The sequence below is a fragment of the Takifugu rubripes genome, chromosome 20 (assembly GCF_901000725.2).
Source record: "Takifugu rubripes chromosome 20, fTakRub1.2, whole genome shotgun sequence".
NCBI lineage: Eukaryota > Metazoa > Chordata > Actinopteri > Tetraodontiformes > Tetraodontidae > Takifugu > Takifugu rubripes.
Window position 1 is genome coordinate 9,035,841 of NC_042304.1, and position 19,062 is coordinate 9,054,902.

Below are 19,062 nucleotides of genomic sequence, written 5' to 3' on the forward strand. Positions count from 1 at the left end.
GAGGAGGTTTGGACATGTCCTGAGGAGGGACACGGTGTGTATCTGATGGGTAGAAGGATGCTGAGGATGGAGCTCTGCAGCGCCCCCCTGAGGGTAAAAGCCAGCACACACAAACCAGGCTTGAAGGACAGGTTTAATATTTATTCTGTTTTATTTAAATGCAGTACATTTGATGGTAAAACATTCCAGATTTTTCTTACATGTTAGAATATACAAAATAAAATACAATTAGCTCAAATTGTAAAAAGCAGTTACGGGCATGCCTACAAACGTAAGTGGTTCTGGGTTTATAAAGTTTATACAGGGAAAAGTCCGGCAGCCTCTGTGCCCACAGTCCACTCGGGTTCTAACATAGAAACTACGAGAGGATTTGATAAGAAGGTGCAGCGTCGACCACATTTAACCGAAAAAGAGGAGATTTTTGTTGGAAAATGTCACAGAATCCTCGGCGTCGTCCCTGAGGCGGTCCAGAGGGGAGGCGTCGCCGCGGGGAGAGAAGACTCCGGCTGATCTGTCAGCTCATAAAAGCAAACCAAAGAAGCGTCACCGGAACTGGATCAACCCCGGTTGCAAGTGTTAGTTAGAAAACCTGAATGGGTTCAGGTTTAGTGTTAATCTGTGAAACACTCAAAAACGGGGATCAGAGTAGCAGCCAGACCCTCACGAGCACTTTTAGTTGGTTTTTTCTTGGCTCAAACACTCGAGATGCCAGAATCTGCTGCCTGGTGTTGGAAAAAACGTTAAGTTGTGGTTTCTGCTCATCCTGTCGATGAACCCATTAACAATCAGGTCTGTGATTATTAATCAGCACATTTCTAAATTCATCCTGTTTCCATTTGACACCTTTGTGGATTTGAAATGAAACAACCAGCATTAAGTGCAAACATTCACCTTTAAATTAAAGGTGAATTTGACAATCTTTTTTTTGTTTTTGTTTTTTTTAGAATTCCTCAGTGGTTAAAAATTAAACCTCTGCAGCCTAAAACATGCAACATCTGCAGCGAAGGCCCCACAACATCTCTGTTAATCTCTTAAATGAAAGATAAAGGTCTGAACTTAGATCACATCTGTTCAAAAATTCCACCTTAAACATCATCCTGTGTGAGTCCAACGCTTCACTGTAGTTTAGTAACCCCCCCCCCCCCCTAAAAAAAGCTTTTAAATGCCCTTAGAAAAGACAGCGAAATGTTCCGAACGTGTGCACACTGAGAAGGATTTGATCTATTCGGATAACTTTGCACATGCATGTCAGACTCCTCTAACTATCACAGTGGAGCAGATTAAAGTGTCTCAGTCGTTCCTCCTTTCCTGCTGCATAAATGCGCCTCTCCACCAACGCCGCCTCATTTTTATTCTACTGCTGGAAGGGAAAGCAGCCGGTCTAAGGACATCCAGCGAGTCTTCACAAAACCCCTTAGAGAGTGTCGGCGCCGTCTGTTTAAATAAATTACATTCGTTAGAGCTCCCCCTGACCTGGTGGTGAAGCCAGGAACAGGAAGGAAGAGCTGGCGATCAAAAGGAGGAAGAAATCGATAGACTGCATCTCCTGTAACGATCAAGGCCTCTGAGCATGCACGCAATCTTGGTCCTCCAGAAACCAACGTTCCTGCCACAGTGAGCACAGTCGGGGGGGTGAAGAAGAGGCGATGGAGGGGGAGAAGGTGGGTTTAGTCCAGGAGAAGATCTCCCTGTGGGGTCAGGGGGCACCGCTGAGTCAGTCCTTCACGGTCCCCACTCTGCTTTGGTGAGTTCGGAGCCCTGCGGAGCCCAACGGGGCCCAACGGGGCCCAACGGGGCCCTCAGGAGAGTTCAGATTTACTGAGCGCGATGGCCAGTTCCAGGTCCTCCTGCTCCTGCTGGGTCAGCCTGGCCAGTCGCTCCTTCTCCTCCCGCTCGCTCTCGCGCTTTGCCCACTCTATCATGTCTTCCTCTGTTGGATACTGCCCCAACACACAAACACACACATCACACGTTTCAGGAGTGTGGAAAGAAACAAAAGCGGGACAAAGACTCATTGAAATCCAGTTAACTGCTTTTCTTTGATGTTTCCCACTGGGTGTCTAAAGTCAAACCATGAAGGGTTTAGCAGCAAATGGTAACCAGGCTACAAACATGAACAGAAAACAACAGTTATTGATGAGAAACATTTTGAAAACTCACTAAAAACACACACACACACACCAACGTTTCCATGAACGTATGGTTTTTTTCCCCCTCAAGACCTTTTGATCTTGTGATCAGGATCAAAGCACGGACAGAATCAGCACAGAGTGACCCACCAAACGTTCGGAAGAGGGAAAGATTCAGCACAAACACTCTAACAGTGCATATTTCAAGTTAGTTGAAAAAAAAAAAAACAACAACAAACAAGCGGTCTCGTCAGCTGACTCCTGTAAACAAACGGCAGCAGAATCATGGAGCGCGTGTTAACAGCATGCAGAGAGGAACAGGTGTGATGAGAAACACTGAAGAAACACAGGATATAGTCGAGAACATGCATTTTATTCCTTTTATGCAGAACAGCCACTAATGAGATCAAAGCACTGGACATGAGTGATGAGATGAACAGACGCTCAGTGGTTGCAGCCCCCTTCCCTGTTGATTTACCTCTTTAAAGACAGAAGTTTCCTTTTTTATTAAGAAGAAATTATGTGAATATAAATAAATTAAACAAAAAAAATGAAGGCTGAATGGCTGCAGGGGTGCGTGTGTGTGAAGGAAGCTGCGATATGCACGTACAGTCACATGACAGTTTGAAGATCACCATCCCCTTAAAACGGCGCTCCCTCTCAAGTTTCATGTTAGACAGTCAGCAGGATGCTTTCACTCCTGGTCCACAATCTAAATGCCAACATTTGCACACTGTGGCCAGTTCCATCAGAAATCTCAGAATATCATGCGGGTGCCGGATTTCACACACTCGCATGTTTGACTGGAGATCAAAATTGGAAATGTGCTCAAGCTGTGACTGGATGGTGATGAGACAAACACAAGCAGCCTCTCATCGCTCCATTCACTGCCAAACGTGACAAAATCATCCGTCTGAACTGGCACACAAAAAAAGGTGGCAAGCTTGAGACTTGCAACACAACGTAATTTAAAGATCAATGACTCTTTGCATAGATTAGTTCATTCCTCAAACTCTGAAATATACACTAGGAGCTCAGTCCATCTCATAGATGCTAGTCTGTTAGCTTAGCTTAGGAAAAGCCTTCCAATAAACAAATGCTGCATAAGGAATGTGTGCGACTGTTTGACAGGCTGAAGACGTCTTTGGGACTTGTTTCTGGCAGTGGATGGAGTGATCGTTAAAGCTGCCCTAGTCTGTGATGGGGATTATTTAGGAAATGTTGTTTGAGTGTTGACTACTCAGAGTCGAGTGAAGGTGAGGGAGAGGACGAGAGGGAGGAGCTCACTTTGTCAAAGCTGGCAAATCGGTCAGCTTCCCGTACGTTGTGGCGGGGAGGGGAGGAAGGGGCGAAAGGGTCAGCGTTAGGGTCCTTGGCAGGCAGGGAGGAGGAGGAGGAGGAGAAGTCTCCCAGGGGCTGAGTGTGGAAGGGACCTCTTCGCTGGAAGGCTTCGTTAGATTCTGTTCTGGAGAGAGACGACCTCTTACCTGGAGAAGAAAGAAAGAGTTGAAAGACTGGAAGCACATATGACACACTAAGAGCTGCACCGGAGGACTGACCAGGAGGAGGAGGAGGTGGTCGGGTGGGCGTTCCCGTCTTAGGGGGCAAGGCCGGGGGCACGTCAGAGCCAGCAGGTTGAGTTTCTTCCTGGAACAGGTTCTTAGTGTCGATGCCAAACTGATCAGCACCATTTGACTGGAAAGGAAGATTAGACACTGACTTTTCCTCAATCATCATTTTTGCACATCAAAAAAAGTCTTCTGAACGAGAAGTGATTTACAGTGTGAGCAGAAGACATTAAAACCCACAACATGCAGCATCTAGTAGCCCATGGTGCAGCTCTGTTAGCTGCCATATTAGCACAGCTAACACTAAGAGTGGAGGCATCAGCAGGTTCAACAAGACTGAAGGTTTTGGAAAGGAAAAATCAATTTCTTCTACTAAATGAACTGAGAGGAAGTAACTCTGACCTGATCTTTTTATGGGCTCAGCTTTATTGAACACTACATGTGTGGGTAAAACTTTCAACACTTAAGTACCTTTGCCAGGGCGCTAAAGTCTGCAAATCCTCCTCCAAAGGATTCATTGCCAAACACAGCAGCAAATGGATCTGGAAGATGGAAAGAACAACCAAGGTCATTTTTTAGAATATGTCGAAAGCTACAAATGAAGATGCAGCCACAAGATGGCGCCATTTACACGCCATACCTGGATCTGAGCTGGCACTGACTGTAGTACCACCTGGAGCGAAAGGGTCATTGGTTGTTGCAGTGTCCTTCTAGAAATAAAAGAAACCTTTCATTAGCATTGTATTGTAAACAATAAATAAATACAGATAACAATCTATTACAATAGGAAGCTGGTCTGGTTAAAACTCTTAAAGAGAAGGTGCGCAACTTTTTTACTCACCACAGCCAAGTCAGAGTTGGATGAAGAGGAACTGAAGGGATCCGCCCCTCCATCCTGAGCACCAAACGGATCCGCCTCCCCGGCGGTGTTCATTTGTCCCCCGAATGGGTCAGAATCAGTCATTTTGTTGCCTGTGCTCATAAAGGGATCCTTGTTCACTGAAGATGGAGTCGCTGGTTCAAAGGCAAAAGGATCTGGGGCTGCTGCTGGTGGAGCTCCCGGCTCGTTCACCTTTGAGGCAAACAGGTCAGGTTCTGAGTTACCAGTGGGGGTACCAAATGGGCCGCCTGAGACGGAAAAGGGGTCTTCTGTAGAAAAGGCAGCTTTGGAGGTCGGTGCGAAGAAGGAATCTGCAGCAAACGGGTCAGAGCCTTTGAAGGGATCTTCTCCGAATGGATCTGATTAGACGGAAAGAGCAAAACATGCAGAACCAGTCATTCCATGGCGGAACTGGATATCAAACACTTTAGGAATGTATTTCCTGTCACAATAAAAGGTTTACTGTGGAGAACACACCTGCCACATCTGCTTTTCCAAATGGATCATCTTTGAAGGGATCATCTATAGACACACAGCGACATGACTGAAGTTAAACTACATTTAAAAACAACGGGAACGGATTTAAACATTTTGTGTTGACTCACGGTCAGTAAACGGGTCTGTATTGAAGAAGTCCATCTCAGGCAGGGAGGGCGGGCTGTTTCGGGGCAGCATGGATCCAGGACTGACCCGAGATGGTTGTGAGGAAGTAGCAGGTTCTGTGGACTCTGCTGCCTCTGGTTTGTTCTCCGGCCCAGGTGATGCGACCTGAAGGATGGTGACAGGAGTCTGCTGAGGAGCTTGAAGAGTAGATACCGAACACTACCAAACAGAACAGATCTGACTAAAAACTGCTGTTAAAAACCCCCATCTAATCCCTGAACTCTGTCAATTTAACCAATTTTGCTAATATGATGTTTCTTTTGAACCATCCAGCCACTTATCATTGAGCCATCCAACATATAATACATGTTTCCACCACCACAGCAATGAAACCGCTCATCTACTGAAACCTGCAACAGCTCATTCCATCAAAGACAGACAAGTTTAGCAGGAGTGTCTGCACTATACCTTTGGTGGGGTCGCTTCAAGTACGTCTGGCAAAGCCTCAGAGACCAGGTCAGGTGTGGAGCTGCTCTGTTCCTAGAGACATGGGGAAAAGTAAATTACAAAGACATATTTACAGACCTACACTGTTGATTAAAAACTGAGATCACACTGATAAAGTAGGGACGACAAAAGATCGTTCTGTACCTTAATATTGTTCTCTTGCAGCTTGGGGAGAACTGAAACATTATTGTACATCTCAGAAGAGGTAAGACTAGTATACAGGTCATCCAAGGCATCCGGTTTAGGCTTTTGCTCTTCTGAAGTCTCCGAACTATCTTCCTCCTTCTCTTCTTCCTCCTGACTCTCATTTACAACATTCTCTGTCTGGGTTGGGTTTTCCGGCAGCTCGTTGCTTACAGCTGCTAACCCGTCCTCCTTCAGCTCTCTGGGTTTGTCCTCCTGGAACAGGTCCTGCTGGAAGGGGTCCCCCTGGTGGTGGTCCCCAGAGGAGCCGCTGGATCCATTGACCATGACAGGGGAGCTATCCTCCAGAGCCCTCTTCCAGCTCAGCTGGGCAGTTACTGACCTCTCTTCTTCTTTGAGCTCATTCAGTTTCTGCTGCACCTGAGAGAAGGAAAAAAAGGGCAGAGAACTAAATAGCAAAAAACAAACTTGACATTTGTGATCCGTCCCATTTTATTCATACAAACCAACCTGCACAACTTGCGTAAAGGAGTCTCGGACAGACTCCTGCAGAGGTGTCAGTTGCTCCTGAGCAGCCCGGACCTTCTCCTGAAGCCTCTTGCTTTCCTCTTGAAGAGCGAGGAGCTCTTCTCGGGCCTGGACCAGCTCCTCTTCATAATGACATATTCTCTGTTCCTGCTCTTCATGCTGCATCTCGAGTGAGGAAATCTGTGACAGATGTGTCTGGGTTACAAAAGACGCTGGGAAATGCTGGGTCACCACTTTCAACTGATCTACAAGCCATACTTCCACTGAACCTACAAGTTGTGTCTCTTGATTGGTCTGCTGGCGGATATGAGTGAGCTGCTCTTCCAAGGAGTCCCTCTGCTGGTCCAATTCCTCCAATGCCTGCTGGACCTTCTGCCGCTGTGCTTGAAGCCGCTGAAGCTCCTCGTTCTCCTTTGCCACCTCATCTTGCAAGTCCTGCACGCATCACATCGAAGACCAGGTAGCAAAGTTGAACTGCATGAACTCGATTGATCTCATTAAAACATTCAACGGTTCCCCAAACTACCAATTACAAAAGCTTCCTAGAACCTGAGTGCAGCTCTCAGGCTGGAGGAGGTAAACACACCTACACAGATCCTCTCACAAACCTTTGACGCCTCCCTGAACGGCCGTCTGAGAGAGATAATATTGATCTCCTGCAGTACATTCCATCACACAGAAGGTGACGAGCTGCTGCAGTAGCTCTTATGCTATAGTTCAAACCACCTTGGTCTGTTATTTTCCACAGGGGGACACATTTCATCCAAATAAATGCTTCTCGTTAAAAGATAATGGAAGACCTTACCTGCACTTCACTGCTGCGCTGTCTGACGGCCTCCTCCTTCTCCTTGATCTCCTCTTCCACAGAAACCTTCTCTCTGGGGGTCCAGCACAAAACACACGAGTATTTAGGCACTGACGTCATTGACGGTACGTCACCCTGCCCCAGCCAGCCCTCTCCTGAAGCTTCTCTAGCCTGTCCCTGGACCAGCACCACCTCTTCTCCCTGAAACACCATGACCTTCTGAAACCAGCAGCCCACAACAGAGGAGCCAGAGAGTCTGCAGTCAGAGCAGGAGCGTGTGTTTGCGTCTGTGAGCAGAACTAAGGTCTGCGATGAGGGTGTGAATGTAAGTAAGTGAGCATGTGCCTTCTATGTCAACTGAGGCAAAGCAGAAGTGAGAGGAAGATCTTGAGGAAAAGAGAGGAGGAGGAGCTCTGATGGACTGTGTGTGCTGCTCTTTCTTTGTCCTTTCTATCTCACTGCAGTAGCAAATGAGAGGAACATAAATCATTTGGACTTTAATGTGCAGTGTTCACTCTGTCTACTCCAAGTGTTCCGTGTGAAATAAGAAGTGTAGCGAACTCGGCTCCACCTAATGAGGTTTTCCTGATATAATACATTACACTGATTTTAGCTCACCTGACCCTCACTAATTAGTCAAATTACTATGTAAAAGTGTGCCAGATCAAATCACTACACACACCATAAATGAAGACAGAATGATACTCTGGCTTGATAAAGATGATGATAAACAAACCAGACATGGTTACATTCCTAAATCTAATCTGTGATATTGATGCAGTTCTAAGCAGGATATTCGCACAACTAAAATAGATCACTTTCGTGTGGAGCAACACACTAATATCACCTCACCAAAATAGACATCAGTGGCTCCATCGGCTAAAAATAATAGTCTCTCTCTCCTCTAACATCAAAAAGTGAATTCCTTTGATAGCAGCACTGTTGTATCATCTCAAGCCTGCCATCACCGCCATCCTCGTCTTACCCATCTTCATCACCGCCGTCCTCTTCACCATCTGACTGCCGGCACATTTTGAAACAGTCACACACGTACATCATCTCCAGTCTCCTCTTAATCTGCCTGTGTAAACGTCTGAGCTCTGCCCATCACTTCCCGTTTCAATTCGCGTCTTCTTAAAACACCTATTGCAGCTGTGGCAGCACACATCTGCGCATTTGTCGGTACGAAACCGACGGAGGACCTATTTTTAATTTATTTCTAAACCACGACAACTGACAGTGAAGTTTCAGTGAAACCAAGACAAGAAATCTCCCTTAAAACTCCAACAGTGCTACATTTAGAGAGACGAAAACCTTTGATATTTCCAAGACATTTGGAGGAATATTGTGCCACATTTATGTCAGATATACAGTACAGAGTTGTAGTGGGTAAAATCCTTATCTGTGCACAGCAAAACATCAAATGCAGGAACACAGATTTGTTCTGCATCGAGTCTGGAGTTCATTAAGTTCCAGTTGTGACATCGTTTGCCCAAGGTTGTAATCACTTGGTAAATGTTGATTCAGCTAATAAAAGAAAGTCAAAAAAAGAAGCTCATGGTGTTTGATGCAGGGGAACCAAAATGTGCAGTCTGTTTACAGAAGTGTGCAGCTTTGTCTCATTTACATGTGAAATGCATCATATTTTGATGATAGCATGGCCACCAGCACCCACCTTTGTAGTTCTACAATCTCGTTACTGAGCGAGTCCAGCTCCTTGATGGCAGAGAAGTCAGCCGCCAGGTTAGCTGTGTTGTTCTGAAGATGGAAGGAAACCAGCAGTCACAACTGACAGTAAATTACCAATGACATCACAACACTTGTACTACAGTCTAAAAACGTCCCAGACTCATTTGGTTCAGTGTCAATATCAAGAAATCAACAATCCTGAATGTAACAGGACATAAAAGCCTGTAAAAGGAACAAACAGCACAGCACAAAGGATAATAAAAATCTGTACGAATAAGGAAAAGAGGCTGAACACAGCATATTAACTGGGTTTAAGGCTTTTCTAAAAATGCATCCAACAAGGTGGAATGTCTAAGAGCATGGCTGTTCTCTGATGAATCTGTCAGGCGGTTTGGGTTTTATCAACAGAGCTGAGGTGGAGCATCTCACACACAGCTGCTATCCACACAATACACACATCATCAGGGTAGAGGCAAAGGAAGGGAGTCTCTAACCTAGCACACACTCACGCAGAGTCATCTGGTAGCACATGCGATGTGGATGAAATGTGAAATAGTTTAGAAGAGAACGTTTAGTAAAGTGTGTTTTTTCCTCTCGGGTGAGCTCCCGCCCCGCTTCACCTGTTTCATGTTCTGCCTGTCAGATGGAGGGATCATCTCCGGGGACAGGCTCTGCGGAGGGTCCACACCTTTCGTGAGCTTCTGATTGATCAGATGAAGGGCAAGTGCAAACTGCTCTCGGGTCAATTTCCCAACGTCTCCAATGTCACAGAGTTCCCTGACAGCACAGACAGTGGGAGGTTGCGTCAGAGCCTAATGATTTACACCTTGGGCTGTTATTGATGGTCTGGCTCATCATCATGTCCACCGATCGGGCCAAGCTCAGAAGGACAGAGGCTACACGGGCGTTAAAAAACAATCCAATTGATATAACATCTGATCAACGGTGTCAGCACGCACTGCTCTCCTTTCATCAGTTACATAACAATTAGAATCACGTTTAAAATGCAATCTGAATTCATTCACCGGGTCTTTGAAAATGTGACATTCTAGTTGTAGTTTCATCTTATTTAAAGTCGTCTTATTTTGTCTTTTTATTGGAACTAAAAACTGTACAAAGTCTGACAGAAAGACTGAACTATCCGAGTGAAGAAACAAGTGAAACTGAAAAACACAAAGGGGACATCAAAGGGTCCTTTGTGCTCTGAGGTAAGGCTTCGGCGTCCCGACTCACCAGATCCGTGCGAGCGTTGCCGAGGGCAGCCCAGTTTTGAGGAAGATATCTCTGACCTCAGGCCCGGAAACCAGCCCGTCCATGTCACTGTCCGTCTTACTGAAGAGCTCGTCATATTTAGCCTTGTCTGCCGGCAACACCACCCACTGGAAGGAAAAACACATCTTTAAGTAAAAGTGACCCAGAAGGACACGGCAGCGCCTCAAAATACCAACTTACTCTCACGCTTTGTCTCGTTTTCTTGTTCTTTTGAAACACACACTGAACTACCCAGTTGGAAATCATTTTAAACTGGCCGCAGCAGCGAACATCAGCAAAGCAAAAACAGCACTGTCCGAGTGGGTTGGGTACTCACGGGGGCAGCGGCTGGTGTTGGGGTGGGAGCTGGGGCAGGTTTAGGGGGGTGGGGCATGGTCTTGGAAGCTGCGTGGGAGGAGCGGCTGTCTTTGGCTGAGGGAGGTGACGGTAGCAGGGGCATGGCGGGAGGCACAGAGGGTTTTTTCCTCTTGGACGGTGGAACCAGAGGGGGTGGTAAGGACATGGGGACGGGCTCGCCTTCCAGAGCTCTGTACACCAGATACATGGCCTGGGAAGGTGCAATAAATAGAGCTATTAGCAGGCATCATTCAGGCCCCAGGCCTGGATATTTCCCTAATCAGAGGTACAGACAATATGATTACAGCCATTAACACTAGTGCAGATATAATATCCAAATATATGCTCATTCTATTGAATATTTGATTCACGTCCACAAGGGAAAATACCTTTTAAACCCGAGAAAGTTTTGATTTACACTCAAGTCATTCATTTCACCAGTTCAAGTTCCCTTTTTGACGCATGTCAATTTCTCACCACTGAAAACTCATCTCTGTCCAACATCCCATCTCTGTCGATATCGCTCAGCTCCCATACCTACAGACACAGACATCAGCCAGTCAAGCTTGATCACACAAGATATTCACTCAAACACACCTTGCTCACTATTTTCACTTCCTCTGTGATTGCGCTGGTAACAAAAGTGATGTTCGATTTCATAACTGATAGTAAACGCCCACCTCCGGCCTTCAGTTGTTACAGTACTAAAAGCTCTCAACTGTAACAGACCGCGTGTGTGTGTGTGTTTGTGTGTGTGTCGTACCCTGCCCAGTATGTCCACTGGCAGTTTAGAGTTGAGCAGGACAGGTTTGACCTTATCACCTGTTAGAATACCCCCGACTGGACCCAAACTGTCAAAGACGGAATCAAACTTCATTTTCTCCTCCGGCTGGGAAGAAACAGACAAACACATTTAAAACCACAACGGTGCCGCTGTCATACAAAGAGGAAAGGATGGCTCACCTTGACGACCCAGGGGATGTCACCAGACACTCCTGCTAAGAGAGGGCTGCTGACTTCATGCTGGTTATTTAAAAAAAAAAAGAGAGAAAACTTTTAATATCCTCTATAGTAATACTCCACTAGCATTTAACACAAATATAAAATGAAGATAAGAATCTGCTGAAGTGGCCAGGAAGCACTTACAAATTTTGGAGGCTGTACAGCCACACTGAGGCTCTTGAGCGCCACCTCCAGGCCATTTTGAGCACAGGCTACCAACCGCAGCGCTACAAAGAATTGCTGTGCGGGACAGCGGTGCCATATGTGGCAGATATTACAAAACGTGTGAACTTGACGCATATTTGAGCACGTAGAGATTCTTACCTGTTTGTTGAGAAAGCCTTTCCGCTCTGAATCTGCCAAATCCCAGATCTGCAGAGACACACACGAGTCACTGACACCATCCGCAGCAGGGAAACAAGGAAACTGTGTCAACAGGCTGATCTCATTATCTGCTCACTTTCCCAAGAACCAGATCAGCCAGGCCCGACCTCTTCAGGAAGACAGCTGCATCAGCCGCCACCCGCCCGCTGCCGTTCGGGTCCACCTGCACACGACAAAGGCGTTTCTACGGCATCGTTCTCCCGCGAGGTTTTCAGCCCAAATATCAAGAAAATGAAGGACAAATGCAACTTTTACAACTGCCCCGTGGAGCAGAGTCTAAGCCAGTTCAGTTGATAGGAGTAATAAATCCGAGCGCTCGTGTCTACCGGGGTGATGTTGGATCTGTTATACTGCTTTCAAATTAGCCTCGACGCGGGACTTTCTAAAGCAGATCGACCCGCTTTTGTCCGGCTTCCTGGCGTTCTCACGGTGCCAGCGAGCAGGAGTTGGGAGTCCCTCGTTAGGCTGACAGGGAGCTCTGCTGCCGCGTTGGGCAAAAATGGTTTATTCAGAGCTGAACTTCATCTCTGACAACAGCGGACAACAGAAAAGCAACCCTGTTTTCACTAGAAAGCTATTTGGTCTTTCAGGGCTTATGATCTGATAAAGGAAGGTCAATAACAACAAACAGCAAATTAGACACAGCTTTTTGGTAACTCCGTTTGAGACGCCATCATTTTCCGACGGTGTCATTTGTGTTGAGATACATCTGCGTACCTGTCGGTAGTACTTGTCGTAAATGGGATTTCCACCAGAGAGCTGTTGAGAGACAACAAAACAGAATTTATTTTAAACTAAATTATAAACTGATGGCTGCTCCTGTCTTATTTAGAGCTGAACATTACAATAACCAAGTTCCAGAAATGATCACGGACAGTTTCCACCTTCAGGAAGTGTGTAATTCATACCAATAGATATTTATTGACAGCCAGAGAACGAAACCGTCTACAACTGGATTCACTCAAAAAGGAATTTAATGGCAAACGGCTCATAGAGACGTGTTTCACTTGGTTTAAAAATGTTTCCATTTGATAGAAACAGTGTTGTCAGTGCTGCTCGAGGCCACAGACATGAAAACACCCCTTTAGTTCCCTCCGATACAGAACATTTCTGCAGAATAATGCACCAGCCGCCTCACAACTCTCTCCTGTGAGCGACCGTCCAACGTTGGCCTGAACAGGAAAAGAATCAGCACTTCCTTCTCTCGGCACCCAGCGGGTAACGAGGTCTAAATGTTCCTCAGCAGACACACAGCACGAACCCATAAAGCCACACGGAAACAGGATTACAGTCCAGTAACAGACTTTCACCACGGCGCCGGTACCAGCGAGCAGATCTGAATGGTTAACTGTCAACTGTCAGCGAGATAACTGCTCACACACTTATCGTCCCCTGGCCAAGGCAACTTGTTCCTCCGGCAGACAATGGCGTGCCAGGAACTGTTGGCGGGCCAAACACTGTGGTCATTGTGCGGGCCATTATTTAATTTAGCATCGAAACCCGAAGGCAGGAGGAACAGAAACCAGGCGAATGTTTCGCCAGGGTCTATTCAAGGCTGCATGAGGAGGATTCTCAATTCAACTCTAGTTAAAACAGCTCAGCGATGCTGGCAAAAGTCCTGTAAAGTCCTGCTGCCAACGTGGGGGGTTAAAGTGGGCCGGCAGACGTCACCTGTGGCGTCCACGTCAGGCATGGCTCAGGTGGCAGGTGGCTCCCCTGCACACCTGGACACCTGGACACCCGACCTGCTGACAACGCTCCTGTCCTGAGACTCAATTCCGTGTCACGAAAAGACCAACATGTTTTCTGAGGACTGTGCTGACTGGTGGCTACCGGAGCTCACTTCCTCTTACTGACTTCACAGTAACTGACAGCAGATTTTTGACTTTTTATTTTTACCGTGTTTGACACGAAACAAGCGTAACGTTGACCACCCCGGAAAGGTCACCCAGGCAGTGACGCGTATTCACTAATAATAGCAGGTTGGTCCACGCATATGAACATAAACACCCAACGTATCGTGAGGATACGAAATATGCCCGTGGCTTGTTTAGTTCCATGTTAGCTAGCAACACTGGCTAAAATATGACAATAAAGCCACAACTGCTCACGAGTGTTGCCATTCCCTTCGGAAAGCCCAACTAGCCTGCAGCACCAAGAGGGAGAAGAAAACGTGACAACGTGCTCTGCTAACCGAACCGAAGCCACACTGCAAGGCTCGTCTTCATTTCTTAAAGTGAGTCTATCAGCCCAGCACAGCTTACAAACTAGCGGTTGGCTAACAGGCTAGCTAGCTAGCTACGCCCTTACGCAGTCCCCAAAGAGACTGAGGCAGAAACTTTTCCCAGTCACAGCAGGACTAAACTTCAAAAAAAGAGAGACAAAGAGCGAGCTGCGGCTACTTTTCTGCCCGCCGGGTTTCACGATCGCGCCTGAAGTGTGTCCGAGCGGAACGGGCAGAGGGCAGGAGGCGCGCGTCGTGGTCGTATTTGAGTTGGAAGCCAGCGTTACCTGGGTGAGAGACGGAGTGGCAGCCATAGCGTTGCTGTTTCCCACCGCTTTCACGCGGCGCTGCTGCCAGACTCACGCGGGCCGCGGCAAAACCCGGAACTGGATCCCGGCGCGTGCGGGACGGGATCTGCGGGCGTGCTGCACATTATAATCAGTCAGCACCAGGCGCGCCGCACGGGTTTCGCGGTGCGGTTGGGTTTGTCATCCCTCTACTTTTTAATAGTTTCACCCCCCACCCCCACTCTGAAATGTGCAACTTCAAATGCGTTGACTAATTATCCTTATTTAGGCCGATATTAATTATAATTATACAAGCATAACAGAAAGAGAATCAAGACTTCTGCTCCGTTTTATTCTGGTTGTTTTTATTGGATCGGACATGTCTTTTTTTCCTCTTTACATTACCATGAAAATCCTCCCCACTTCAGTTACTGCCATTAGTAAAAAAAGGTGTCTTTTACAAAAAGATCATCTTTCAGGCTGTTTGGGAGACGCCGAGCTTACAGCAGTGCCGATATTTGCATCACAAATGAAGACGTTTGCGGACACCCAAAACGAACAAGTACCGAGTGCAAAGGAATCTTGCTGCTACCGGAGTTCCACTAACGTGCACGAGAGGCACAATACTGCGGCGTGTGAAGCAGTGGACACGTGGTAATCATATAAAACTGTACAGCCAGTCTGTACAGCCCGGTGCATCATCGCCATCATCACCATCTTGTCTACATTAACTTGTAGTGTCATCTCGACCTTATGTTCTCCTGCTGATGTTACAGTGTGTTGAAAGCTGAAAGGGGCGTGTTGGGACAGTGGCAAAACTGACAAAAACAGAGATATGACAGACAAAATTTAAAAAACAAACAAACAAACAGTAAAGGACTAAATAGAGCATTTCTGTTGAGCATCACAATGTTAGTCTTCAAGTTTTTACACGACAATTTAAAGACAATTGACACATGTATAATAATAATGATAATAATATGCCCTTTATTACCAACTCTTGTAAACAAAGGAAAAACCCAAATGACTTGGTCTCTCTCTCCCTCACACACACACACACACACACACACACCTTTCTGAGCAGTTAGTTTATAACTCATCCTTGAGTTGAGAGTCTATTCCCTCTTCATCCTCTTCCTCCTCCTCCTCCTCGTCCAGCTGCTGCTCTTTTCCTTCCTCCTCTTCCTCCTCCTCTTCATCCTCCTCATCCTTCTCATCTTCCTCCTCATCTTCTCCCTTTGCTTCTTCTCTCCTCATCTTGTCCTCGTCCTCTCGTTTCTTTCTCTCCTCCTCCTCTTGGCTTTCCTTCATCTTCTTCTCTGCATCCTGGGGACAACGGGGGGGGTGTCTCATGAGTGGAACATAAACACATGCGAGTCTTTGTAAAACCAGAAGGTCAAAGTAATGGACGCACCTTAGTTTTACCCCATGTTTCGTTTCCTACTTCCTCTGCCAGTTTTGGGTCATCAGTGATCAGGAAGTTATCAAAAATAGTACCAGACTTGACCTGCAGGGGAGATGATGGAATTATGTTTCTGTTGGATTCTGTATCCAAAATGAGGTTGTTTTTCTGCATTAAAGTGAAAATCTGCACACCAAAGAACAAAGCCACAGCATGTCAATCACCCCATAAAAGCCCCGCCCACTCCAATGCCACCATGACGTCATTCCCACATCGGTGCAGGCATCACTCCAGAGGATCTCAAGGCTTCATGTTGCCAAAGAAAGTGATAATTTAGCAACTGCAGCACTAATTCAAATCCCCCTGAACGCACCTCTTTTAATTTTTTTTGCCAGTGGGTGTTTGCAATCCTCCGCTTGTATGAGGAGTTCTATTTTTACCTGCCACAAGTCCAATCCAATCACGCCGAAGCTGTCGTATTTATAGATGTCGGCATCAGGCGTGTACTCCGGGTTGTCAATCTCCGGGTGGATCCACTTGCCCTTGTAGGCTGGATTGTCGATCTCCTTCGGCTTCCACTCACCCTGTTGGCAGCAAAAATGGGAAATCAGAAAAGAATGACGGAGAACAGGAGCATTGAAGAGAGGGCCTTATTTCGTTTACCTTGTACTCTGGGTTAGTCACCATCGGGGGCTCCCACTCTCCGTCCATGTCTTCGTCCCAGTCATCAGGCTTCTTAGCGTCAGGGTCTGGGATGGTCTCCAGCTTGTCCCAGTCCTACAAAAAATTACAAACATATGAAGAAACTGGCCCATGTGGAGTGAAGGGAGCAGCTCAAGATATGAACAGACCTCTGGCTTCTTATCGTCAGGGTCAGGAATCTTCTCCCTGTCGTCCCAGTCCTCAGGCTTCTTGGCTTCTGGGTCCTTGATTCTTTTGGGAGGCAGGAAGTCCCAGTCGTCCTCCAGACTGCCAGACTCGACTTTCTTATTATCAATCTTGACCTCGTAAGAGTTGTCTGGGTTGACAATCAGCGTGTACAAGTGGCTGTACTCATCGTCCTGAGAGTTTGGGAGAAAGGTTTCGGATGTGAGGGACGATTACTGTGGTACTGTTCGGCTGGAGAGAAAAGCATAATCACTTTTTAACATCTTACCTTGCATCTGATGTCCTTGTTAATCAGATGGTTTTTCCCTTTGTAGTTGAAAATGACGTGAACTTTCTTTGTGCCGGGGCCACAAATATCAGGACCTGAACGCACAATTCCAAGATTAAAACTCTACAGCCAAACATCTTTAAGGTGACTGAGTACATATAAGAAATAGAGCAACAGGAACCATCCTCGCTCACCAAACATGATATTATAGGTGGAGTCTCCGTTCATGTCCTCCTGGTTCAGGTCCGATGGGAAGAGCTTGATGTAGCCGCCGCCACAGTCAATTTCCTGCTCGTGCTTGACAGTGAACTGGATGACTAGAGGTTTGCCCTGGTTACTGAAGTCATCAAAACGTGAAGACGCGGCGTAGAAGCGGGCGTCCTGGCTCGTCTGCAGGCCTGCAGCGGCAAGAGAAACTCACTGCATCGCTTGTGCAAGTGGTAATATAAAAAGATAAAGAAGCAGTTTTCCATCATGCTGTTTCTGTCCAATAGTCCGGGACAGTGAAAACCATCTCTATAGGAACCCTGGTGAAACTCCGGTCGTGCTGATTATTGCTGCTTGCTTATATGGGAACTCCATTTCTCCCAATATTAGGTGTGGTGTGTGGTGGCGGTCATTGATTTTGTGAAGCTAAACAGCCAATCGTTTCCCGTTCACAGGAGACGAGCTTAGACTGACAACTGCGAGGATGCGCGCCAAGCCTTGGCTCGTTTACTGACACCTTCCACCATCAGTCTTAGAATTGGAGCCAATTTTGTAGTTTTCAACCTGGTTTCAATTATTATGTTGCTATAAATAAACACCAAAACCCCACCACGACTTTATGGGTTGCCACCTTGAACCAAAATGTCTCCCTTTATGGCCTGCCCTGTTTATAACAATATAATATGGCTTTGTGCGTGTGTCAGACAAACAGCTTCAGAAAAAAGGTCCTCTTAATCCCAGATCTGACTCTAAACCCCTGGCAACACACCTCCAGCAAACAGGACACACACCCTGGCTAAAAACACAGATCAGCAGCCGGAACCCTGAGGGGGTTTCATCACACTGCTTACCTTTGTCTTTCTCAGCATCTCCATAGAATTTCCCTGCAGTCAGGACAAACTTGCCATAGTCCGACTTGTGCTTGGATTCCACCCAGCGACTCGTCCAGGCATCTGCAAAAATAAACCCCCAGCAGTCACTCACATGTCACCAACTCACTCCCGAGGACACGTGTGTGCAGGTGCACCCGTGCAGGGGCTTCAGGCGTGTGACGACCATCTCTGAGCGGGAGGACTCATAATCAGCAGTGGTGAAGAAAGCACAGTGAAATTAGGGTGATGGAACTGACCAGGGGAGAGGTGTACAGCTGGGGGGGATGGGAGACAGACAGGGTTGGATGGTAACTGGGGGGGGGTGGGGGGTGACAAATGGAGGGGACAATCTAGACGTCTAATAAAAGCATTTGATCAAGGACGATGCAGAAGCACACACACACACGCAAATAACCCAAAAAGCAATATTCCCACAATGCAACATAAAGCATTGTAGCCGGTTCAGCCACTCATTCATCGCCACATGTCTGCAGGTCGGGAATACACAGAAATGTAATTGGCGGTTAATAACCCTCGGATTAGTAGTCTGTGAACAAAAATGACTCACCTCCATCTTCAAATTGTTCTCGCAAATACACGGCGGGCTCGGCCAGCACAGATGCGGCCGACATGGCCAAAAAGAGCAGCGGCAATGCTGTCATGGCGACGGGCTACAACAGCCAACTACGTGGGGGGGAAAACAGCTGTCTGAAATGTAAAATAATGGCAATGTGACTCCGGTGGGCTCACGCTCGCCGGTCCAATCTGTCATACAGTAACAGAGACAAGAGGCTGAAGAGAAGCCGCGAACTCCCCTCGGCTCGGACAGATGTCTGATTGTGATTGGACGGCACCGCCGACTCGCAACCAGGAAGTGCTGCTCGTTTAACCAATCAAAGGTGAGAGATTCTGATAGACAGCTACTTCAGCCAATGAGTGAAGACCACGCGGCTCGGACCCTCCCAGCGATGGCTGATAAAGCATCGAGCGTTTGCATGATGAAGAATAAATTGGACAGAATTAAAACCAAAGCTGACTACAGTCAGTTCATGCATGAAATTGAAATA

General features: G+C 46.9%; 2 protein-coding genes across 9 annotated transcripts; both read right to left on the reverse strand.

The window, feature by feature from the left end:
• Window positions 1-126: 126 nt before the first annotated feature.
• eps15 (epidermal growth factor receptor pathway substrate 15) lies at window positions 127-14,486 on the reverse strand. Of its 7 annotated transcripts, none has more exons than XM_011614837.2 (25): window positions 14,359-14,486; window positions 12,565-12,606; window positions 11,924-12,010; window positions 11,788-11,835; window positions 11,608-11,703; window positions 11,425-11,484; window positions 11,225-11,350; window positions 10,939-10,998; window positions 10,442-10,672; window positions 10,087-10,232; window positions 9,474-9,630; window positions 8,840-8,922; window positions 7,165-7,237; window positions 6,633-6,794; window positions 6,342-6,539; window positions 5,832-6,251; window positions 5,649-5,720; window positions 5,183-5,345; window positions 5,055-5,099; window positions 4,539-4,936; window positions 4,338-4,407; window positions 4,169-4,239; window positions 3,689-3,824; window positions 3,417-3,616; window positions 127-1,940 (listed from the first exon to the last, which is right to left on the reverse strand). In XM_011614837.2, the coding sequence occupies exons 1-25, from the start codon at window positions 14,383-14,385 to the stop codon at window positions 1,800-1,802; spliced, it is 3,312 nt and encodes a 1,103-aa protein (XP_011613139.2). In that variant the 5' UTR covers window positions 14,386-14,486; the 3' UTR covers window positions 127-1,799. The 7 variants fall into 7 exon arrangements, with proteins under 7 accessions (XP_011613139.2, XP_011613138.2, XP_029684571.1 ...); XM_011614836.2 differs by having other exon boundaries at window positions 6,618-6,794; XM_029828711.1 differs by lacking the exon at window positions 14,359-14,486 and adding an exon at window positions 13,959-13,985 and having other exon boundaries at window positions 6,618-6,794.
• A 216-nt stretch (window positions 14,487-14,702) lies between these two features.
• calr (calreticulin) lies at window positions 14,703-18,835 on the reverse strand. 2 transcript variants are annotated; one of them, XM_011614839.2, is made up of 10 exons: window positions 18,564-18,835; window positions 17,975-18,076; window positions 17,111-17,314; window positions 16,917-17,011; window positions 16,612-16,821; window positions 16,424-16,537; window positions 16,201-16,344; window positions 15,773-15,865; window positions 15,431-15,684; window positions 14,703-15,176 (listed from the first exon to the last, which is right to left on the reverse strand). In XM_011614839.2, the coding sequence occupies exons 1-9, from the start codon at window positions 18,655-18,657 to the stop codon at window positions 15,448-15,450; spliced, it is 1,293 nt and encodes a 430-aa protein (XP_011613141.2). In that variant the 5' UTR covers window positions 18,658-18,835; the 3' UTR covers window positions 14,703-15,176; window positions 15,431-15,447. The 2 variants fall into 2 exon arrangements, with proteins under 2 accessions (XP_011613141.2, XP_003974218.2); XM_003974169.3 differs by having other exon boundaries at window positions 14,703-15,684.
• Between the last annotated feature and the right edge of the window lie 227 nt (window positions 18,836-19,062).